This window comes from Sinocyclocheilus grahami, unplaced genomic scaffold, assembly GCF_001515645.1.
Source record: "Sinocyclocheilus grahami isolate Dianchi unplaced genomic scaffold, SAMN03320097.WGS_v1.1 scaffold798.1, whole genome shotgun sequence".
NCBI classification, from domain to species: Eukaryota; Metazoa; Chordata; class Actinopteri; order Cypriniformes; family Cyprinidae; genus Sinocyclocheilus; species Sinocyclocheilus grahami.
Window position 1 is genome coordinate 225,014 of NW_015505977.1, and position 23,465 is coordinate 248,478.

General features: G+C 36.5%; 2 protein-coding genes across 3 annotated transcripts in view; both read right to left on the reverse strand.

Annotated features, from left to right (window-relative positions):
- The window catches only part of LOC107561905 (glypican-1-like), a 35,823-nt gene extending 21,157 nt beyond the window's left edge, over window positions 1-14,666 (reverse strand). Inside the window, exon 1 of the mRNA XM_016246442.1 lies at window positions 14,139-14,666. Coding sequence (XP_016101928.1) covers window positions 14,139-14,295 — 157 coding nt within the window. The 5' untranslated portion in view covers window positions 14,296-14,666. The remainder of the gene's footprint in view (window positions 1-14,138) is intronic.
- Window positions 14,667-16,396: 1,730 nt separating this feature from the next.
- Window positions 16,397-23,465, reverse strand: part of LOC107561907 (glypican-5-like) — a 58,075-nt gene continuing 51,006 nt past the window's right edge. Inside the window, exons 9-10 of one of the 2 annotated variants that reach the window (XR_001605931.1) lie at window positions 19,670-19,946; window positions 16,397-16,457 (exon numbers count right to left, since the gene is read on the reverse strand). Coding sequence is in view for 1 of the 2 variants with exons in the window: in XM_016246444.1 (XP_016101930.1) it covers window positions 19,762-19,946 (185 nt within the window). In the remaining variant the exon portion in view is untranslated. Of the gene's footprint in view, window positions 16,458-19,165; window positions 19,947-23,465 lie in introns of those variants that run through there. The other variant, XM_016246444.1, reaches the window with a different exon arrangement.

The window sequence follows — 23,465 nt, forward strand, 5'->3', positions numbered from 1 at the left end:
TTTGGTTTCACTGTATATCCTTCGGTTATTTTCACACTTAATTATGCCCATTAAAATGTATTTTACAAGTTTTTGTTATGTTCACTGTTCATTGTTTTGCTCTATGGTACACCATCTTTAATTTAATAGCATTAGAGCTGCTCCATTGCAGAGGCTTAGTTCTGTAATCACGCACTTTGCTGTAATATTGCAGGGAACCACTCGTTATAAATCTCCTAACTGGGATATTTTCAGAAATAGAAGTCGCGTTTTTTCATCTGAAACGTGCTGCGATTTATTTTCCAAAGCCACTCTTATAATGCAGAAACACTCAAGCAAGCAAAACACGCGCAACGCGTGCACATATTTGTACTGATGCAGAATGAGAGGACAGTAGTACAGCCTAGCACATTTCACACAGGCTGCTAGATTCACTTTCGCCAGAAAGTCATGTATGCCTAAGGTTAAAAATAAATGATGTTTATAGTGAATGCCCCATGAATGGTTTTTGTTTTAATCCAAATGATGCGTGTGCTCAGTGAGTGAACATCAAAGATCACACAACAGAAGTGCACGCACGCTCGCTCGCGCTCTCTCGCTCTCCGTACCGTTAAGTAACTTGTGCATTGTTTTACTTACTTGTTTTTGACATATCCGACCGAACTACAAACTTTCCAGTGATGTCTGTGAGAAAGATATTCACTCGGCAAGCTTGCGCATCTGCTCAATCCACTCAGTGTGCTTTGTTTATCAGCTCGCGCACACCAGCTATACAGGCGTTAATACCGCATGTTTAACATTATATTCATTGCATACATATACTTCGTAGTAGATATCCTTAACTGCTTTCTGCTGTCTGTTGTTCTGTTGTCGGTGTTTCTTTGTTTGAATATGGTGCTTATCACATGCTGTGTGGTATCGGTGTTTGGTATCGGGGCATTTTAAAGAGTACGAGTACAGGAGACCAGTATCGTGCCCGATACCGATACCAGTATCGGTATCGGTGCATCCCTAGGAATAAGTATACTTAATTTATTCCAAAAGATTACAGATGCATTTAATTTTCCCTCAATTAAAAAGTTTTACACATAAAAAAGGCATTTTGACTTTTACATGTTAACAAAACAAAAAAATATTAGTCATGACTGAAACTGAATAGAACATTTCTACAATGAACTGGTTACTGATTTTTTTGTGCAATGCTTCATCCCCACCACTAGGGATGTACAACTTGTGCCCACTGACTATAGACATATTTAAGTAGAAAAAAAGCTAAAAATTTGTGCACGAGTTCCGTCTGACATTTTACGTTTTAATTAGGGCTGTCAACGTGCTAACGCATGCGATAAATTCAAAAATCCTTAACGTGTTAAAATAATTTAATGCATTTAATGCAAAATTACTGAAGCACAATTTCTATTCTAAACCTTTTACCCAATTTTGCTTCGTTGTTTGCAATCAGATCACTTTAAGCTCCTAAATTCCCTAAAAGTTTCCAGTCCAATCTATTGACAGCATTAGTTTTTATTTACTAACATTCACTAAAATATTAGCTATATACTGCATGAGCAATATCACACAAGTAGCAGTGCGAGATGGCTGGCTCGGTGGGTTCATGAGTGCTGAATGCCTGCTGACGCCCTAAACAAGTCTAAACAAGTACATTCTCACATAAACATTCTTAAAACTACAATCCATGACACAAAAACAGTATTATTTTTAAAATAATTGTTGATTTGGGCGTCCGTCAAGTAGGGGTGGGAGAAAAAATCGATTCACCTATCGCGATTAGTGCTTTTTTTGACATCAAAGTACCGCGAGAGTGGTTCAAAACATGCAGAGCCATCTGCTCTCTGTAGCTCTCGCGGTGCTTTGATGACGTCATACAACGATCGTTCTGCGTGCGCAGTGCCGCTACATTAGATGACGTCGTATAAGTTTCAAGCCGGCACGAGAAAGCAAAACCATGACAGAGACAGAGGATTAAACCTCTTCCAGAATTCTTTCTGCACCTTCCCTTTTGAATCCCAAGTGTGGAAACACTTTGGATTTTACACACAGCCAGGAAAACATGACTAAAACTGTATGCAAAGTAATGCAAAATGTTTTGTTAAACATTTGACTATTATATTCATGTGCAAGTTCAGGGTTTTGGTACTTGAAAGTTTCATGGTTCAGGGTAGTTTAAATATACACTGTGTATGTGTATGCTCCTGAAATAAAAGTTCAGAAAGATGTGATGCATTGTTTTTGTTAATATGACTCATCTGAATCGGCACACAAGTATCAGGATAGTATTGAATCGTCAGATTAGCGTATCGTCCCAGCCCTATACCGTCAAGACACTTGTGTGAAAAATACCGCAAGCGGAGTGATACAAATGGTGAAACAGTTGGAGTTCTGTTATCACTAGAATATCACACTCCTCTCAGCCAATCAGATTCGAGGACCAGAAAGAACTGGGGCAAGTTCAAGCTCAAACCTGTGCGCAACGTTTTGCTACGGTTTCCGGTTTGAACGACATGTTTCCTGGAAACGGTGTGCAACGGGGTTTGAGATACATTTTCTCTTGTTTGGTGGGTGTGTCAAAAATGTCAGCCCAATCAGCAGCAACATGTATATAAACCACACGGTATTAAAGAGACAGCTGGCACAATGTAATTAACATCAAAATAAAATCACAAGAGCAAGTATATTGTTTGCACGTTTATTTACATTAAAGGCAAAATAACTGAAATAATAAGAGCACAAGTATAGATCTGGAACTTCTTTAAGTGTGTCTAAATATCATTTAGTAATTGCAATGTCTTCTGGTCCATATCCTTTCCTTAGGAAGGTGTGCTAGACACTGATTAATGTAACATAAAAATACTATACATATTTAGCTATTGTACTCCTCTGATTATATAGCCTAATGGAAAATATTACAATAACATAGCACAACAACAGTGATCAGCAATAATGATAAGCCTAATACTCACAATAAAAATAATACGGTCATATAGATCATAACACAGTCTCGGAGTTAAGAAGTGGATTATCCTTCACCTGAAATGTTTGTCTTTTCATCCTGAAATGCGAGGCAAATGTTGGATCACAATAATTAGGAACCACAGTTTCCACAAATCCCTTCATTTGATTGGGATGTTCTCTTATATTCTGGACGGCAAGGGCAGTGACTGTAACATCGAGCGTATTTTGCAGTATTAAACACGTAATTATACCGATTTCATCAGGCTCTGAAAATTCTTCAAAAAGAACACAAAGAATGGCCTTCTCAGCTGCCATAGTTGCAACTCTTGCGTCATCAGAACAGGGTGTTCAACGCACCACCGTTTCCGTTTAAAAAATGTTTTGCACCGTTTTGTCGGGGCTGAACGCAGCCCTGATGTATGACAGATAGATAGATAGATAGTTTGTACTGGGCTTCCTGTGTAGCTTTAAAGTAATCACCACTAGTACGTACACATGTTACTAGGGGTTAAGCCAGATAATAACAGGAAGAGAAACCTTGGAGGAAAATGGATAAATCACAAGACTTTTTGCAAGTCACCAGGCTTGGGGAGAGAGAAGGAGAGAGAGAGAAAGTGAGAATGTGCTTACTTTGTAGACTATAAAAACAGCAAATGATAATGTTCCGTCATTCTCAATGTGATGCATTCATTTTATAATCCCTCACTGGGTTTTATCGACCGCAGTAGCTGTCATTCGGTGCTTGAGGTTCTTCCAGTGAGTGAGGAAAACGTGCCGTGACTGAAACAGCAAGTCATTGCGCAACATAATAAGTTCTTCATAATTGCTTCCACTCAAACAATAAAAAATGTCACAATAAATAAATCTCATCAGCCTAATGGTCTGTCGCATTGGTTGACAGGGTCAAGACAAATGAACAGAACACACCAAGAACTGATAGAATAGATTAGTGTCTTTGGGCCATCATATATTCAGTTTTTTTTTCAACTACATTTTCATAAATATTACATTTATAAATTAGCATTTATTTATTTATTCAATGAAGCTTATTTAAACTGTGAGAGCAAAATTTAAATATTTAAAAGGCAAGGATCCACAAAAGCGCACTTTAACCACAAATAAACACAGAGAGGAAAAATGGAAGTGTAATCAAGCTAAATTTACAACCGGACCTGTCAAAGTCAAAGCTCAAGTGCTATCCAATCATGATCCGATCACTGAAAATGAACGCTAATGCTAGGTAAAGGGGTCCTTTGAGTGCTTTTCTTTCATTTAAATTCCTTGCTTTCTAACAAGGTCATTGAGACATGCTCAAATTGACATGCTAGCCACTGCTAAAATTTGGATTACGGGCCCCAGGATTACGACCAGAGTATTTGAGTTTTAAATAAATCCTAATCCCCGAGCTGTCACGCATAAAGTCAGAAGTGTGTCTTTAACAGAGCATATATGTTTTGTTTTCAAATTCTAAAACATCTTACATTTGGGCTGTTAGCATTTAAAAAATCCTAATCCCTGAGCTGTCATGCATAAAATCAGAAGTGTGTCTTTAACAGAGCGTATATGTTTTGTTTTTGAATTGCGAAACATCTTACATTTGGGCATGTTAGCATTTAGCATTAGCGGTTCCACTCCAGGCTACTCAGGTGCAACATTTTACATCCTCAGATTTGGCCACATTTAATTTCAGATATCAGAACACGTCTAAGTGATCTTTGACCTGTCTGGGTTGTTTTTTCTTTTACCCTCCATAGTTGTTTCATGAGGATACGCAACCTGTCGGTGTTAGCATCTGCTTAATTTTGCTAGCTTCTCCCAAGTGACAGATACATTTGTGTCAAAATGTTTGGACATTCTGTCTTTGACGTCAACAAAACATAAAACGTTTTTTTCTGTCTTTTGATTAGCCTAATACTTTTTCTATGCTAACAACTCCTGACTATTTGGTTGCAGTTTAATTTTTGCATTTATCATTGTTAGCATTGTTTTGTACCAAAACAGACCTTTGCGATACATGTGAAGAGAAAATGCTAATGGTAGGCTCTAAGTTGTAGCTGCTTGCCTGTGGTGAATCAGATTAAACCTCTGCACAACTCTTGGCATACTCACACGTATAACGTGCTGAATGTCACACTTTCACCCTTAATAGAGTCTGACAAGCATTCTTCTCCCTTAGATCCAATTACAAAGAGACACTTAATTAGTAAATTGTAAAGAACTTACAATTCACTCAATGTCAAGACTCTAAATAGATTACCTGACTAATACAGTCAACGGAGGATGATGTCCAGCATTCAAACCTTCCTTGAACCCTAATGTGACATGACCTGTTTCAGGACACTAGATAAAAGACAGTGGGTCTTATTTACTAAGCATGCATACGCACAAATTTGTGCATGAACATGCGTCATACTGAGTGACAAAAAACTGTAAAAAGGTTGTGTGGAAAGCCCTTTTTATAAAAATGTATTAAAAGAATAGTTAACCCAAAAATAAAAATTTACTCAGACAATCCCGAGATGTAGATGAGATGAATTTGGTTCGTCGTCAGAACAGATTTGGAGAAATCTTGTACTGTGAAAAGTTGCTTGTTTGTAAAAAAAGAATCCATCAATAACTTTAAACGGTTTCTTCTGGCCAAAATACATAAGTAAAGATACAAAAAGTCCATAACCCATAATAACGCTTCCTCCAGTGAAAACGTCCATAACTGTTGTCCTTTCACATCAAACTCCAACAAAATATTTGCTTTTGTACTGTTTTCTCTTGTAAACGGTGCTTGATCTGTGCATATTTTTCTCCCGATTCAGATGAAATGACTTTTTCACTGGAGACAGCAATATTATTGCCAGAAGCAATAGTTTGAAAACATCTCTATGGGTTTGTTTATTACAAACACAGTTTTTTTGCATCACAAGACATTAATTGTTGGAGTCGTGTGGATTACTTGTGGATTATAGTGATTTTATCAGCTGTTTGGACTCTCATTCTGACGGCACCCATTCACAGAGGATGCATTGGTGAGCAAGTGATGAAATGCTAAATTTATCCAAATCTGTTCAGATGAAGAAACAAACTCATCAACATCTTGTAGTAAATTGTGCATTTTTGGGTGAACTATTCCTTTAAAATTAAATAAAGGTTAAGAAAAAATTTACGTGATTACGCAAGTGTTGTGAATTCTTCGTGAGATGTTCTCCTGTGCATAAATAAGGGATAACCTATGCATTATTAGTGAATGAGACCCACAGCGGACAGGCATGTCCATGAGTTGTATTCTCAGTCTCACTCATGGAAATCTTGTTCAAATGCTGAGACACACATTTCACAGCCTTCTGTGACTCTGTCACTCGAGCCGTATAATGTTTCTCGAACAAAGAAGCTGACAGCGATAATAATCACATCTCCGTCTTCATCACTCACTTCTCTTCCCTTTCACCAGCACGCTGGCAGCGAGATAACCTGACAGCAAATTGGCCAACGCAAAAAACTTGGAATTAATATTGACAGAGCAAAGTGGCTGGAGGAACGCCCGGCGCTATTGTGAATTATTCACAACACTGCTGCTAGCGAGTGCTCAGCACGAGGTGACGAACACTTGTTGGTGGCTGCGGAAGACTACTCACAAATGGAGCCATTTCATGTATTTAATTAGCTGGAGGTGCTAACAGCATAGGCTAAACAATGAACTCTAGCTGAATTTGTTTTCAAGAAGCGAATCAGTCAGGGTTTCTGTTGTTGTTGTGGAGATTCAGAATTATTCTAGCAAGTAAAGAGGGTTATAGCCATACAGCATCAACTTTATAACTCAGATGCAATGCTAACGGCTACATGTTCAGTATGATTGCTACATATGTCTTATAGGATAACCGACTCTTAAAAGGGGGTAGATTTTGTTGAAAATCATGTGAATTTTGATGCAAATTCAACTGTCACTTGTTGTTTTTGAGTCATTTCTGTAGCTTAAACAGTAGCGCATAGCACTAACAATGCTAAGCCCAAGGGTTTGATTCTCAAGGAATGTGCTAATAACTTAGACTTGCTACTGCCAATACATTAACAGACATGCTGCTGCTGCACATATCCACCTTATTCTTCCCGTAAAAATGGGCCCATTTGTAAATTTTATGGGTCTTGCTTCCGGTCTCATTCGCTTCCAGCTATTTTTAGCTGTACAAAACCGCTCATTTTGCTGCTTGATATTGCAAATTGATGTATTTTCCCATATTATTTTAATGTATTATCTTAATTATGAACACACTGGTTTGTACTGCAAACAGTTTTACCGTTTACTGCACGTTGTAATTCTTCTCATTATTTCCCTATAGCTGCTATTCAACCGGAATTCTCGCCCATAGGCTTACTTCCGCGTTGAAGAATAAGGTGGATAACTTATGTGAAATAACCCTCATATATAACTACATGAAATCACCCCGTAGCATATCTATACAGGTGGAGCTGGGGGAGGTGGAGGGTCTCTGAAGCATGCTGCAACTTCTACAGCAAACACTAGCCGAGTATCTGAATGTTGAGCAGCAAGCTCATTGGCTGCTGATGTGAAAAGCTGCGCCATGTGGTTAATGATGTCATTATATCAGATTGAGTTAGAAGCTACATAGTTTTAGTAAACTATAATTGGGCCAACCACAATTTATATGGTGAATTATAGCTGTTGAGGGGGAAAAAAATTCTTCTATTAGTCTGCATTTTTTCTGGAATTACACAGAAATGTTTTTTGAAATTTATTCAGCTTTTGTCAAAAATGATCTATTCTATATTTTTATTGCAAAGAAATGTCTGTTTTCCCTCCACACTTTTTAGAACACAACCAATGCTTTTAGAAGACTTGTCCAGCCCAACTTTTACAACTACTCCAGTGCACCTGAACAAAAGCAGACCAGTCAGTCATTCCAGGTGCTGTTGCTCTGAGTAGCTGTGCTTTTATTCGCGATCAGTGGCAGGGCATGAAGGTGGAAGATTGAGAGTGCAGTGGCATGTTTCTGCCCTGATCAGATCTGCATGATCTCGGCTCTAACAAGCATCACGGCGCACTGAAGATCCCCGCTGAGCCGCGCAGGAGAAACACCCCACGCTTCAAAAGAACATTCAGCGGGCCAGAGGGAGAGAAGCTGTGTGGGAGAAGGTGTAATTATGCTCAGATAATCACGAGTCGACAATTCATCAGCGAAAACATGAACATTCGGCACAAATATCTTGGTACTGTATGCATTAGCTCAACCTCAAACGACTAAAAGTGAAAATGCAGTTATGATTAATATAATATGGAGCTATTTCTGCATAATTTCACCTTTAAAAGGACTTTTCTTGATGTAAACTAATGTAACCAGTAAATATTATTTTTGAATTAACTTGTTTCTTTTTAACTAATTGAAATGTTAGCAGATGAAGCATATTTTTGGTTTTCATGACAGAACATATTGTCTGCAATCTTCATTAATAAAAATATTAAATATAATAATAATTACATTCAATAATAAATATAATCATATTAATTATTAAATCATAATAATAACAACAACGAATTAATGATTATAATTATGATTTTTAAATAATAATATAATAATACATCATATTTGAATGTATAATAAACTATTGGTAACACTTTACAATAAGGTTCATTAGTTAAACATTAGTTAATGTATAAACTAACATGAACTAACCATGAGCAATACATTTGTTACTGTATTTACTAATCTTCACTAACGTTAGTTAATAAAAATACAGATGTTCATTGTTAGTTCATGTTAGTTCACAGTGCATTAACTAATGTTAACAAGATTTTAATAATGTGTTAGTAAATGTTGAAATTAACATTAACAAAGATTAATAAACGCTGTATAAGTGCAGTTCATTATTAGTTCTTGTTAACTAATGTAGTTAACTAATGAACCTTATTGTAAAGTGTTACCAAACTATTAATAGCAATTATAATTAAGTTTATATACTTAATTTAATCAAAGCTAATATAGCCATGCTGATTCAGTAATATTACAATACTTTTGTTTAATTTAATAAAACTTGTCAATTTAAATCATACAAAACATATTTTTCATTTTTAGTTTACATTACAGAACATTGTGTAAAATATTCTAAATCTCAATAAATAAAAACATTAAATACAATAATATGTTCATACCTTACAATTGAATCTAAACTAGTATAGCCAGGTTGATCCAGTCATATTACATATTACATATATTACAGTAAAATATTTATAAATTGAATAAAACTTGTTAATTTAGATCAAATAAATAATATCTTCATTTTTAGTTTATGATTGATGATTGAACATTTAGTCAAATAAATTAAATCTTAATATTGAAAAATCTTAATATATATAAACACAAACCGTATTAATCTGACTGTATTATTTACAATCATAAAGGAGGAGACGTTGTAAAGCATGTCCATATCTCAATGATATTTTAATGATATTTCAAATATTATTTTTGAATATAGCAAATTAACACAATTTTACTAATAAAACTTAGCAAGAAATTTTGTTTGTAACATGATATATTTCTGAGTTCAGTCAAATAATCAAAATCCTGTCAGCAGTTCATGCCTAATAATTACATAATTTGTGAGGAATTACTATTGGATTAAAATTCATGACAGTCATGCAGACAGAAATTAGATGCGTAAAACTAATTAAACAACTTCAAATGAGTGAATTTGACTGTCACTCTCCACTGAATGGCTGTATTATGCAAACAGGTTTTGGATAAATGCTTATCCGAATCAGGCCTGTGCGTCTCCACATGGCTTGCATGGGGGTTGGATGTGCGTGTGGCAGTGTGGCTGAGAACATGGGTGTGTGCCTCTTTCATTTCACACAGGGCTCATGGGTGTGTGCCTCGCTGTTTAGAAGAGCAGCAAACATGAGCCAGAGCTGAGCTCTGAAACCAGGCTACAGTTTACAAGGGTCCAAACATCACAAATCCGACGACACTTGGATCTCACTTTCAAAACCTGGAAATAAATCTCTTAGAACAACAAAGTTACGATCGCTAACAAATGTGAGATAGCACATATACCTGACTCCCATCTTCATGGCCTACTTGAGCGAAATGTGAGATTGTCATTGTTTAGAGTCACCGCAGGGCTCGAAGTGTCACATATTCCCCCCTGCTGAACAATACGCTGCCTCTGTGTTCGTAAAAATGGCAGACACACTAGTTGCATCGGTAATTCTAGACAGCAGCATTCAGCTCTGGTTCCTCTCTGACCTTTAGGTATGCTTTATGATCAGCTCTTTCTAAAACACGCTAACATGCTAAAACAAAACGTGGTGGAAACTTCAAACCCTTCAACTCACAATGTGGGTATCACCGTCAACATCCGTCAAAGTGACATCAAAATAATGTTGTATTGTAATAATCTGAGATGACAGCTCTATAGCTACTTAGAACATTAGTTCAACATTCAAACAACGCTTTGTTAACGTTACATCTAATAGTCTGCGAATATTATTGTTGTCAAAATATTGGAAAATAATATAATTATATATAGTGAAAATCTAATTTAGTTGAATGCGTTAATCTCAGTAGTATTATAAAAAGCAAATTAACACAATTTTACTAATAAAACTTTGCAAGAAATTTTGTTTGCAACCAATTTTTCATTTGTAACGTGATATAATCCTGTCATCATTTATTCATGCTTATGCCATACAAAACCAGTATGACTTCTTTTCTTCTGTGGAACACAAAAGGAGACGTTTTGAAGCATGTTCATACTGTACTTTTCCTTACAATGAAAGTGAATGGGGACTGACAAAAAAAGCACAAAAATCATCAAATTCTTAATAAAAGTGGTCCAAACTGATGTGCTATATTTCAAGTATTCTCAAGCTGTTAACGAAGACGGAAATTATTTTACAGAAAACTAGAACATTATTTTGTGTATTTGGTGTAATGAAATGTGTTTATGCGGTTTAAGTTTAAAAAAACACATTATTTTCCACATACTGTACATTATTGTTTCTCCTCTATGCCCCGCCTTTCTGAAACGCGTTGATTTTTATAAAGCTCATCGGTCTGAAAAGCGAGGTGTGCTCTGATTGGCCAGCTATCCAGTGTGTTGTGATTGGCCGAATACCTCAAGCGTGTGACGGAAATGTTATTCCCCTTACCATACTGTGATGCCATGTCCCGACTGGAGCGACGAGACATAAACATTAAAACCCATTACAAACGAGGCATTTGTTGCATCCAATGGGGACATAATTACGGATTATAATGACTTATACTGACTTTTTACGCATTGCGTTGCATCGCGCCGCGTAAACATAAAACCATGTCTGCATTTGTGATCGGAGAAATTACAAACAACAAGTGCTATTAAACTCTGCTCAGAATTCGTGTTTGAATCATCAGTGGCAAATCCTTTAAATATGAAAACGTACTTACAGTCTGTGAGTCAGAACAGCCGGCATTGTAGTCTACTCTACCAGGATCAGGAAAAAGTCCTCAATAAAATGCGCTGCACACATCTGAATATTTGGGTTGAAGTGTTCTGGAACAGTGTTGTAATTACAACTTAATCACTGATTTCTAGTCGTATCCTCTTTTGGAAGGCCAAACAAAGTAGTTTCGCTTTCACAACGAAACACACAGTGTCACACACAGCGGGCTTGAGTGAGCGGAGGCCGGCAGGCTTGAGAATGGCCCGGCCGGCGAATTCGATGAAGGAGCGGCCGGCAGGCTTGCAGCAACCACATGTGACGCTTTCTCCACTTCGTCCACGGGGAAAGCCGATCCGGCAATCCACAGCGCGAAGTTGATGTATTTCCTCAGCGACCAGCACGGATCAGCTCTAGGCATGACGAAGTGGATATCGTCCTCTTTTGGAAGACCAAACAAAGTAGTTTTGCTTTCACAACAAGACACACAGCGTCTTCATGACATGGCGGTGGCGGCAAGAACAATACTACAGTGAGAATAAAAGTTACGCCTTCTATCTTTGCGTGAACATTTGAGTGGCATTATGCAAATCTTCCCACATCGTGACTTAGACATGTGGGGGCGTGTTAGAATGAGTCGTTTTAGGTAGGCGTGGTTGACTTAACTTTTATAAAGAATATCTCTTTGGATTTGAGACTTTAGTCTTTGCAACTTTACAGATCTTCTTTATGCTCCAAGAGCTTGCAACACTCAAAAGAGAAAGGAAAAATTGAAATCGCATCATATGACCCCTTTAAAGGGATAGTTTACTCAAAAACTAAAATTTGTAATCATTTACTCACCCTCAAGTTGTTCCAAAGCTGTTGAACACAAAAGAAGATATTTTGAAGAATGTAGGTAACCAAACAGTTGATGGTCCCCACTGTCTTTCATAGCATCAACTGTTTGGTTACCTACATTCTTCAAAATATATTCTCTTGTGTGCAACACAAGAAAGAAACTCATACAAGTTTGGAATAAGTTGAAGGTGAGTAAATGATGAAAAAATTAAAATAAAATTATATATATATATGTATATATATAGTAAATATGATATATTAAAATGTATAAAATGAAAGAAAAATAATTTAAATAAAAAACTATTAAATAATAATAAAAAAACAACACAATCATTTAAAGTATATTTTAAACCATTGATATTTAACCACGAACTAATAACGCATCTCTAGAAATAAACCTGAACTTCAAGCAGACAAACACTATTTGGCCTCAAACCCCTTTTAAGCTTTTAAACGAACAACTTATTCTGATGGTTTGGATGATGAATAAATGATGTCGAGACGGTCTAAAACGAGACGGGGGTGGGCGGCCCGGCACATGCTACATTTTCCTCATCTCCCCCTTCTGTCATTGAGACCGCAGGCAATGACCTTGAGAATTTCCTCTCGGCCAGTAGGAACTCTTTGTTTCTCTCAGCCTCTCAAATGTGCTGAGGATGCCAAAGTTTAACACATCAAATACACTTATTACTGAAGGGGGCTGCTGAGGTGATGTTTGTGTGTGTTGAACACAACTGGAAGGCAGAATATATATCGTACAGATATATTTTCATTGTCTTACAGAAAAAGTGCACTGAATAATGGCAATATTGTGTAAATTGTGCTGCCTTGGTGCTTTATTTACAAGTGTTTATGTGTGTTTGCATAGCACATGTGATCATTTATCTCCTTTAGTTTCTTGGGCACACAGCACAATTAGACATATGGATCCCAGAGGAATTCTGGGGGGGGACTGGGATCGCATCATGCACTGATACAATTGCATGTTTATGCACACTGATTGGTGACATATTACCAGTTATAATGTGCGACCTATTATCAAAAAGATGGCTGTGTCATAAAGATTGATGGCGGATTTCATACTACCCAGCATGCATTGGACATATTCACAACCTGCCAACATTTTTTGGCCTCTAATGGGAATTTTTTTTAAATCACTGGCTGCAGCTACTAATCACTTGCTGACTGCACGGATTTCACTTGCTGCCTGTTACTTGCAAATGACAAAGAAAATCATGAGATTTGCACATCAAATGACATGATCTACTGACTTCTCACTGGCGTACGTCTATTTAATAACACCACTAGTCCTGATTACTACTGCAAATTGCAGACAAACCACAGAAATCACAATCACAGTGCGGTTTTTACTCCTAAATTGCAACCCTGAGGAAAACCTACGAATCCAGCCATTACTGTGTTCATCATAACATGACCTACAGGGACCACAAACTGTTGGAGATCAGCTCCAGCACATGCTCTTTCAAAAAAATCACTGGCTGCAGCTACTAATCACTTGCTGACTGCACGGATTTCACTTGCTGCCTGTTACTTGCAAATGACAAAGAAAATCATGAGATTTGCACATCAAATGACATGATCTACTGACTTCTCACTGGCGTACGTCTATTTAATAACACCACTAGTCCTGATTAATACTGCAAATTGCAGACAAACCACAGAAATCACAATCACAGTGCGGTTTTTACTCCTAAATTGCAACCCTGAGGGAAACCTACGAATCCAGCCATTACTGTGTTCATCATAACATGACCTACAGGGACCACAAACTGTTGGAGATCAGCTCCTATCGTGTGAGGTAGATAAACTACATAAACACATCTAGTGAACACAGAGAAATGACAGTATGAATGAGACCGTAGTACCGGTAACAATGACATCTGTCACCGGGAATTCATACCTGATATCTCGGACTGCGGGACGCCGTTTAACGTGAAGCCTTTGCCGCTGTAGAACTGGCGCACGTCCGCGCAGCTCCGCACGTTGCCGCCCGCGTTATCCGCAGACAGAGCCACGGAGATGAGCGACACGAGCAGCGCGACCGCTGTCAGATCCATTGTGTCCGGATCCAGAGACTGAGGAGGAGGAAGAAGTCCACTGACGCTGATGCTCTGCACTTCACACAGCGATTCAACGCATCTGACTCTGTCTACAACAGCAGGGTATAGAATAAAATCCACTTGTTTTGGAATGTAAACGCGCGTCCAGGTTTAAAACCGGTGGTCCTAATGAAAGAGGATGTGTGTTACTGATCAGTCCGGTGGGGATCTGTTTCTGGTGCTCATGTCTTTACGCACTACTAATAATGCATAACAAATAATGATATCCCTATAAGTAGCTACTATAGTATGAACAGTAAATACTGTTGGAGGAATTGCAGGATAAAGCGCTCAGTGCTGCTGCTGTGCGCTTCTGTCTCTCTACTGTCCCGTTCCCACTGAACAATAGTGATGTCCGATTCGCAGGGATAAAGCGCTCAGTGCTGCTGCTGTGCGCTTCTGTCTCTACTGTCCCGTTCCCACTGAACAATAGTGATGTCCGATTCGCAAACGAGTCGTTCTACTGAATCGGTTCCTTTGAACGATTCGGAGGAATCGATTTGCTACTTTCTTTTCTTTTTCTTTCTTTCTTTTTTTTAATAGAAAGAACGCACTCCTTGGTGAAAAAAACGAACCTAAGATGGGTTGCTTTTTCAAATGTCCAAACGTCTGCATTTTTTGCCCAATTACGACTTTTTTCCTGAAGTCCATTTTTTTTGGCGATTCTGCCCGTTTCCACCACAGAATAAATAAATAAAAATGCAGTGACTTTTTTTCTTGCAATTCTGAGTTTGTTTAGCTATGTCTCAGAAACGCAGACATTTTTTTATCTTGCAATCAAAAAAAAAAAAAAAGACTTGGAAACTTGGAACTAAATAAAAGTAAAATACAATAATAAAAAATAGATACAAATTGGCACTTGGTTTTTCATTTTGATTCCATGGTGGAAACGAACAGAATCGCCAAAAAAAATGGACTTCAGGAAAAAAGTCATAATTGCAACTCAGAACTGCGAGAAATATCTAACATTTCAGCACTTTCATTCAGTGGCAAAATGTTCCTCATAATTCTGACATTTGTCTAGCAAGCGTGAGATAAAAATGTGCAGTTAGCCTAACCTTTTTTTTTTCATTTTATTTTATTTTATTATTCAGTAGCAGAAATGGGCTTCCATTAGTCAAACTACTAGTATGTTTTGTGAAAACTAGTTAAGATCAGGAAACCTTTCATCAAGGTTAGTATTGAGCAATTCAGTGAACAATTCATGAACATTTACTCACTTGTAGTTCTTCTGTGAGTGCGTTTGTATATTTTTCTCATCCAGCGACGAAAATTGGCAGCCAAAATGAGCTAAATAAATGGGAAATTGGCTTGGGAGTAAAACTGTAAGATGAATTAAATGTTGAAGACAAACAATAGCCTAAAACGTTTTTCTTAAAGAGCTGGATACCTACAGCATTTTCAGGCATCAAATTAAATAAGCGAATTAAAAAATATACTAAAGCAAAAACATCGCAATTTAAGCATAAGGAAGAAACGTTCGAGGAACATTTTGGGGTGATGAATCAAATGAATCGATTCATTGAATTGATCCGTTTGTTCCAATTTCCAATGAATGTCCTAACGTTACAGAACAAGTCCAGCCCTGTGGTAGAATAAAGAGGAAGGGTGGGTGTAAAGACACCTGCAGGTGGTAGTCGACGCCCCCTGCCGCCTTCCCAGACTACTGTAACACAATGTATCCCGCATGGCAATTGATTTTGAGGTTCTGATAGCTAACAGAGTGAATCGGTTATGGGCTGAAACCGAGAACACAGTCAGCTGCGAAAGCCTGTTATTTTTCAGGCAAGACACATCTAATTAAGTGCACTTAAATTCTTGGGGGTTTGTGGTGAGCAGGTTTATTTCAATTACACGGGGTTACACAGCTGCATGAAGAAGAAGAATTATTTTCACAACGACAATAAGCGCATAGCCGTGCCGGTGAAAAATGCAAGTGAGTCATGATTGACTGAACTGAAAAAATAATACAGCACTCACCTTTAAGCTCAAAGCAGTTTCAAAGTCATAATTTCTTTGACGGTTGCCATGCACTTTGTTGGCACAAAAACGCAACGGAGAAATGAAGGGTTTCAGTGTGGCTGGAGACCAGGAAATGTTCATGACAGCTTAATTGGCATCTAAATAATAAGACACAGCTAATTAAAAAAAGCAGCATAAATTACAACATGTCTGCGGAAAGACATGACGACTTAATTGTGCGTTCTGACACCGCTTAGTTATAGAGCACTGAATATGTTTATGTCATTGATACAAAACAGGTTCAGATCGGGCTGAAAAACATGTATTTGGATATACAAACCGGAGGCTATATAAAATACTAGAACCCCCAGAGACTGATGCTGACGCTGAGGTGCGAAAATAGGAAACACAAATTTAAATGTCAAAAAGCAACAGAGCGCGAAGAGAGGGAGAGAGATAAAACAAAGACAGGTATAGGCCTACTTTGAAAATATGATATTTAATTGATCGATCTATGTGCGAGCACTTACTGTAACAAATGATAGGCGGCGCAGTCAGAGCTACATGGAAAGCGACATTAATGAATTCAAACTAAAGTTTAAGACTGTCAAATCAAACAATAGGCTATATAGGGAAATGTTGCGTCTAGAAGGGTTAAAAGCCAATGTTATGAAAGACTACTAAAAATCAAGTGTTTCAACATCCTAGAGTTCATTAAAATCGACTCGCGTTGTTTTAAATGGTTATATGAACAACCCGACTATCATATACACACTTTGTATACATAGATTTCAGTATAAATATGTTAAATGTACAATTTGACCTTTTACAAAAAAAGCCCTACAATTGCACAAGCAGGTGGGCCAATCTTACAAAAACTGGGTCATTTTCAGTGCTTGAAGTGGAAAAAAAGAAGTGCCGGTTTTTGTTATTTTATGTTAAATAACTACTTTTTAATTTTCATAGTTCACAATGTAGGCTATGTATAGTGCCACAATCAATCAGTAATTAAACAAACGTTTTCAATACAAATAACCACAAGTCAAGCTGCGATACCAAACAGGACCACAGGGAGACGCCTAAGACCACTAAACCTCCACTGGATACATTCAGAATAGCTAAACTTCTTACCACCGCATAACACCTCAGCCAGCCAGCGTCCATTATAAACCATTCTTGCTTTTAATCCAAATACACAATGAAAAGAATAATTTACTGACATCTGGACGTGAGTCACTATTCTCTCCACAATCTCTGATGAAATTGGCCGTGTTTTTCACTGCATTAGACCGGTTTTGTCCAACTGTTTGAATTCGCTTACTGGATCCTTGGACTTTCCAGGAGTTTATCGGTTTCTATTAATGATGGCAAAAACCTGCTTCTTTTCATTTTTAAGGTATTGTTTTCGTTATAGTGTACTGATTCAAATGAGTAATTAATTATTATTCTACTTCTCCTGACATGCTCTTGCACCTCACACAATTTGGCTGAAAGGAGAACAGTAGCCTATAGTGAAACAGGACAGCGCCCAGACATCCTCACATTATATTATTTCTTTGAAAACGTATATAAATTCTCCATCTTTCTAAAGAAGTTGACGCAAACATGGGTTTATCAATGTTTTTCTATTGTGTTACACATGTATGCCTTTGGACTTAAATGGACTGCCGTTGTTTTATGTATTTTTGTGATTACAAATAAATGGAGCAGCCGTGACTGAACAAATGTTTTCTCATTTTATGTAAAATAATTAAACATATTAGTTGGATTTAGCATCACTGATGTGCACTTCTAACGCAAAGTAATAAATTACTGTCACTGTAACTTTTTTAATCGTAAATCATTGGTAAAATATTTTTAAAATCTTTATAAGGACGAAATGTCCGCATTTGTCAAGTTTATTTTGCGATAGTTTTCATTTATTTACCCCCTCACTGGTGAAATTATGTTGTGTGCCGTTTGCTTCAGAGAGGCGTGTTGAAGGGATAGTTCACCCAAAAATGAAAATTTGCTGTTTATCTGCTTATCCACAGGGCATCCAAGATGTAGGTGAATTTGTTTCTTCAGTAGAACACATATGATGATTTTTAACTTTAACCGTTGCAGTCTATCAGTCGTATAATGCATGGCAATGGTAACAAAATCTATGAGTGTAAAAAAAACATGCACAGACAAATCCAAATTAAACCCTGCGGCTCGTGACGACACATTGATGTCCTAAGACACGACAGTGGAAGCGCAGCATTGCCCGGCCGGCTCGTTAGCCCTGGCTCGCACTGGCCAGACAGTGGAAAAGTGACAACCCCTGCGGTAGTCAGACCGATTCACGCGATTTGTCGAGATGAGAGGTGACCCCTCCTGGTAGTGTGATTTATATACTGTTATTTCACCAGACACTGACGCTTTGACTCTGAGTACCGGCAACATGTCAGAAGTGCCGGTACGCCCGAAAAAGTGCCAGTACGCTAAAGACTAAACTAACGTACCGGCCCACTTCAAGCACTGGTAATTTTCATTTTATGTAATGAAAATTGTCCTTTTTTTTTAAAGACAATTAAGATTGAATGATTGATTAATTTATGCATTATTTGTTTTATTTTCATGTCAATTATGTAGATTCTAACGTACCGGCCCACTTCAAGCACTGGTAATTTTCATTTTATGTAATGAAAATTGTCCTTTTTTTTAAGACAATTAAGATTGAATGATTGATTAATTTATGCATTATTTGTTTTATTTTCATGTCAATTATGTAGATTTTAACTCTCAAATTCTCAATGTAATACAAAGAAATGTAAATGTATTTTGGGGGAAATATTAGAAACATTTATAAATAAAATATTAAATAATGTCATTTTTTTCAGGTTCAAATTATTAGGAAAAAATCTTAATGTTGCGAAATTGCCATTATTTTCATAACTCAAAAATAATAACCTAAATAAAAAATAAATATAACCTTTGTAAGATTCACCCAGGTAAACTGATAAAAGGAGACTTAAAATAGCTAATTCTTTCTTGAATATAATCCACACATACAATAATACTCACACATTTATAAAAACAAAACAGCCTTTCCATCATGTAACTCCTACAAGAAGGTGTGAATGAATTCAGGATGTGATGTGTTACTCTAAATTTTACCGAACTAGATGAATGTAATTGTAAATCCTTATTCAATGAAGCTGCAAAATAGCGGCACTATAAAATATGACAGTAAAACCACCAAAGAAATGATGGTGTACCATGATCACATTCATGTCTTTGTACACTACTTAGTAGCTACATAAAACCCTTTAAAACAGGCCAGAGCAAATGAATAACCAGTTTGTGAATAGTCGTATCATGTGGGGGGGCTGACATGAGAACTTACTGAGCATCTGATGAGATCAGAAGACAAATGTGCAGACTTCTAAGGGCCTAGTGCAAATGCATGCTTGAATCATTCAGTCTTTTTACTGTGCGTCAGACGGGCCACAGAAGGAGCTGTATTATGAGGAAGAGAGGAAGAAATAGGAAGGATGAGATGGTTGAGATGTGAGCGACTCCATCGTTGGGCGCACCAGGTTTGGATCTGGAGTTGGGGGGCTGGATTGGGATAATGGCGTTCCGTGGTGGAATTTGTTCATGGATTTTCTTTTTAGTGAGCACTGTAGAAAGAAAAATGAACAAAATGTGTAAGAATGAGGTGCGGATATTACATTTAAACAAGATTTTCAATGCAATGCAATAGAAGAACCATTTTGGGTTCTTCAAAGAACCTTTTAGTGAACACTTCTTAAAATAAACTTTTTTTTTTCTTAGTGTGAAGAATGTTTTACCAATATAAAGGATTTTTGAGGCTGCAATAGAAGAACCATTTTGGGTTTGTAATGGAAAATTGTAACACCAGCCATGTGTTTCACACCTGAGTGACCCTGTTTTTACCTGTCTTTGCCAGTCTCAAACCAGATCCTGTAGCTATCTGTGATATTATTTACATATTTTCTCTGTATCTACATCCTGTCTCCATCTTTAGCACTTAGCTTAAACAATAGATAACGTATAACCAAGCAAGTTTACACCTAGGCAGGCCGCAATAAAATGAGATGTTTCCTCTGCAGACTGTTCTGTATGAGTGCTGGCCTTCTTAGCAAAGAATAAATGACAAAGACAAAGATTGGACTCAATATCTTTATTTCAGTCTCATGCTAAAATAAAGTTCTACGACAGGTTCCTCGAAGAACCTTTTATTGAACTGTTCTCAAAAGAACCATTATTTTCTTAGTGTAAAGAACATTTTCATAAATAACTTTTTTCCACTCTTAAAAATAAAGGTTTCAAAATGGGGTTTTTGCAGTGATACCATAGAAGAAATTTTTGGTTTCCCCAAGAAGCTTTCATTGAATAGTCCTTAAAAGAACCATTTATTTGAAGAGTTCCATGGATGTTAAAGGTTGGTAATGGAACCACTGGCACCAATAAATAACTTTTAGTTTTAAGAGTGTAAAAGAACATTTTGTGCAATGGAACCACTGCACGGATATTAAAGATTCTTCATGGAACCATCAATGCTAATAAAGAACCTTTTATTTTTAAGTGTAATGACTCACTAGAAGAACCTTTTTTGGTTCCCCAAATTAAAAGGACTACTATTTTCCTAGTGTAAAGAACGTCTAGGTTACTTGTGTAACCCTCGTTCCCTGAAGGAGGGAACGGAGACGTTACGTCAGTGACTGACGAATTGGGATCTCGCCCGAGAGCCCAATCGTCACACCTCTTCCCACTGAAATCCAACCTGAGATTCTCATACAATAGCCATTGTGCTGTGTGTACAATACACAAAGCCTTCATTTATTCACAATCACTGCGAGGAGATCTGTTGATGCCAATTAAAACGGTAAAAGGATCTGATTCGTATCAGACTGGAGAGCGAACGCCTGCGGGCTGGTGGCATTGACAGGAAAGATGTGTGGAATGATCACATATGCTGTATAAAATCACACTAAATATGCAGCAGTCGTGTGAAATTGAGGATTCTTGCTGATGCAGAAAGTGAGAATGTTGGAGAATTTACTTATTTGCCTCTGGAAACAGCATGGGCAAGACGCTATGGTGTTTAAGGCAATATGTACATTGGTTTTTAGAGAACATTGGAATGTATTCGCATTGTTGAATGCCCATTGTATCGCCTATTGAATCGCTATTGTATGTTTGAATATAGCATAATGAAAACTGTGCAGGATTTTAGATGTATTTTTTGCTGATAATCAAACGCATCAACACTGAACGCAACCACCACTGCATAACAGCAAAGATAAACAATTTTTATAAATACATAAAAATATAAATGAAAATATTTTTTTAATAGAAATATATATATATATATATATATATATACACACACACAATATAAATGAAAATATAAATTATGTATAAATATAAAATAATTGTACATATAGTTATATGCAATGCTAATATTATGTTTTAAATGTTTTGTGTTTAAATTATTTCGTAAATATATGTCATACAGTGGATTCATGTTGAAAATAAAATAATATTATTTTTTATTTAGTTTAATTAATTATTTAATATTTAAAAATTACATACAAGTTGATTTATATCAGCAGGTCAGAAACCAGAAACTTAAAGAGTTATCTTTTATGTAACAGTCATTTATTTAAATAAATAAGGAAAGAAATAAGCATAAAACATTGACATGCATTACTATATGTACATTTTTCTATAATAAAAGTTGAAAGGATGCATTAAATTGATCAAAATAGACAATAAAGACATTTATAATGTTACAAAAGATTTCTATTTAAAATAATAATTTTTTGAGCATTAAAAAGTCCTGAAAAAGTATCATGATTTCAAAATAAAAATAAATGACACCATGCAGCACAACTGTTTTCAAAATTGATAATAATAAGAAATGTTTGACCATCAAATCAGCATATTAGAATGATTTCTGAAGGATCATGTGACACTGCAGACTGGAGTCAGCTTTTCCATCACAGGAATAAATTACATTTTAAAATATATATTCAAAAAGAAACCAGTTATTTTAAACTGTAATAAAAAAATTCTCAACATTACTATTTTATTGGCTGTTCTTTGCCTGAATTAGCTGCAGTGTGGAGCAGACATTATACCGAAAGTCAAAAATCTGACAAACATCTTTATATCCATATCTCAGGTTTAAAATTTTTATCAGATGGATATTAAATATGCATACAGTTTCTACGCTCATAGTTGTTAAAGGCCAACATGTGCCAACGGTCAGAAACCAGAAACTTAAAGAGTTATCTTTTATGTAACAGTCATTTATTTAAATAAATAAGGAAAGAAATAAGCATAAAACATTGACATATATTACTATATGTAAATTTTTCTATAATAAAAGTTGAAAGGATGCATTAAATTGATCAAAATAGACAATAAAGACATTTATAATGTTACAAAAGATTTCTATTTAAAATAATAATTTTTTGAGCATTAAAAAGTCCTGAAAAAGTATCATGATTTCAAAATAAAAATAAATGACACCATGCAGCACAACTGTTTTCAAGATTGATAATAATAAGAAATGTTTGACCATCAAATCAGCATATTAGAATGATTTCTGAAGGATCATGTGACACTGCAGACTGGAGTCAGCTTTTCCATCACAGGAATAAATTACATTTTAAAATATATATTCAAAAAGAAACCAGTTATTTTAAACTGTAATAAAAAAATTCTCAACATTACTATTTTATTGGCTGTTCTTTGCCTGAATTAGCTGCAGTGTGGAGCAGACATTATACCGAAAGTCAAAAATCTGACAAACATCTTTATATCCATATCTCAGGTTTAAAATTTTTATCAGATGGATATTAAATATGCATACAGTTTCTACGCTCATAGTTGTTAAAGGCCAACATGTGCCAACGCCACAACGTACCTAGACCCGTAATTGCTTTGACATGTGGCCACTCATTTGTAAGACAAAGGCAAACACGCCTCCGTAAAATCATGTTTACCTTCTGTCTATCAAACACGCAGGTGAAGCATGACCACACATGACAGGAAGAATGATTGCATTTCGAATCTTTCCCTTGAACCTCTAGCTGTTGCAGGAACAAGCCTCCGCAGGTCACATGGCAACTCCCGAGTCGGCAGAGATCTGAAACTAGACGGCGGAG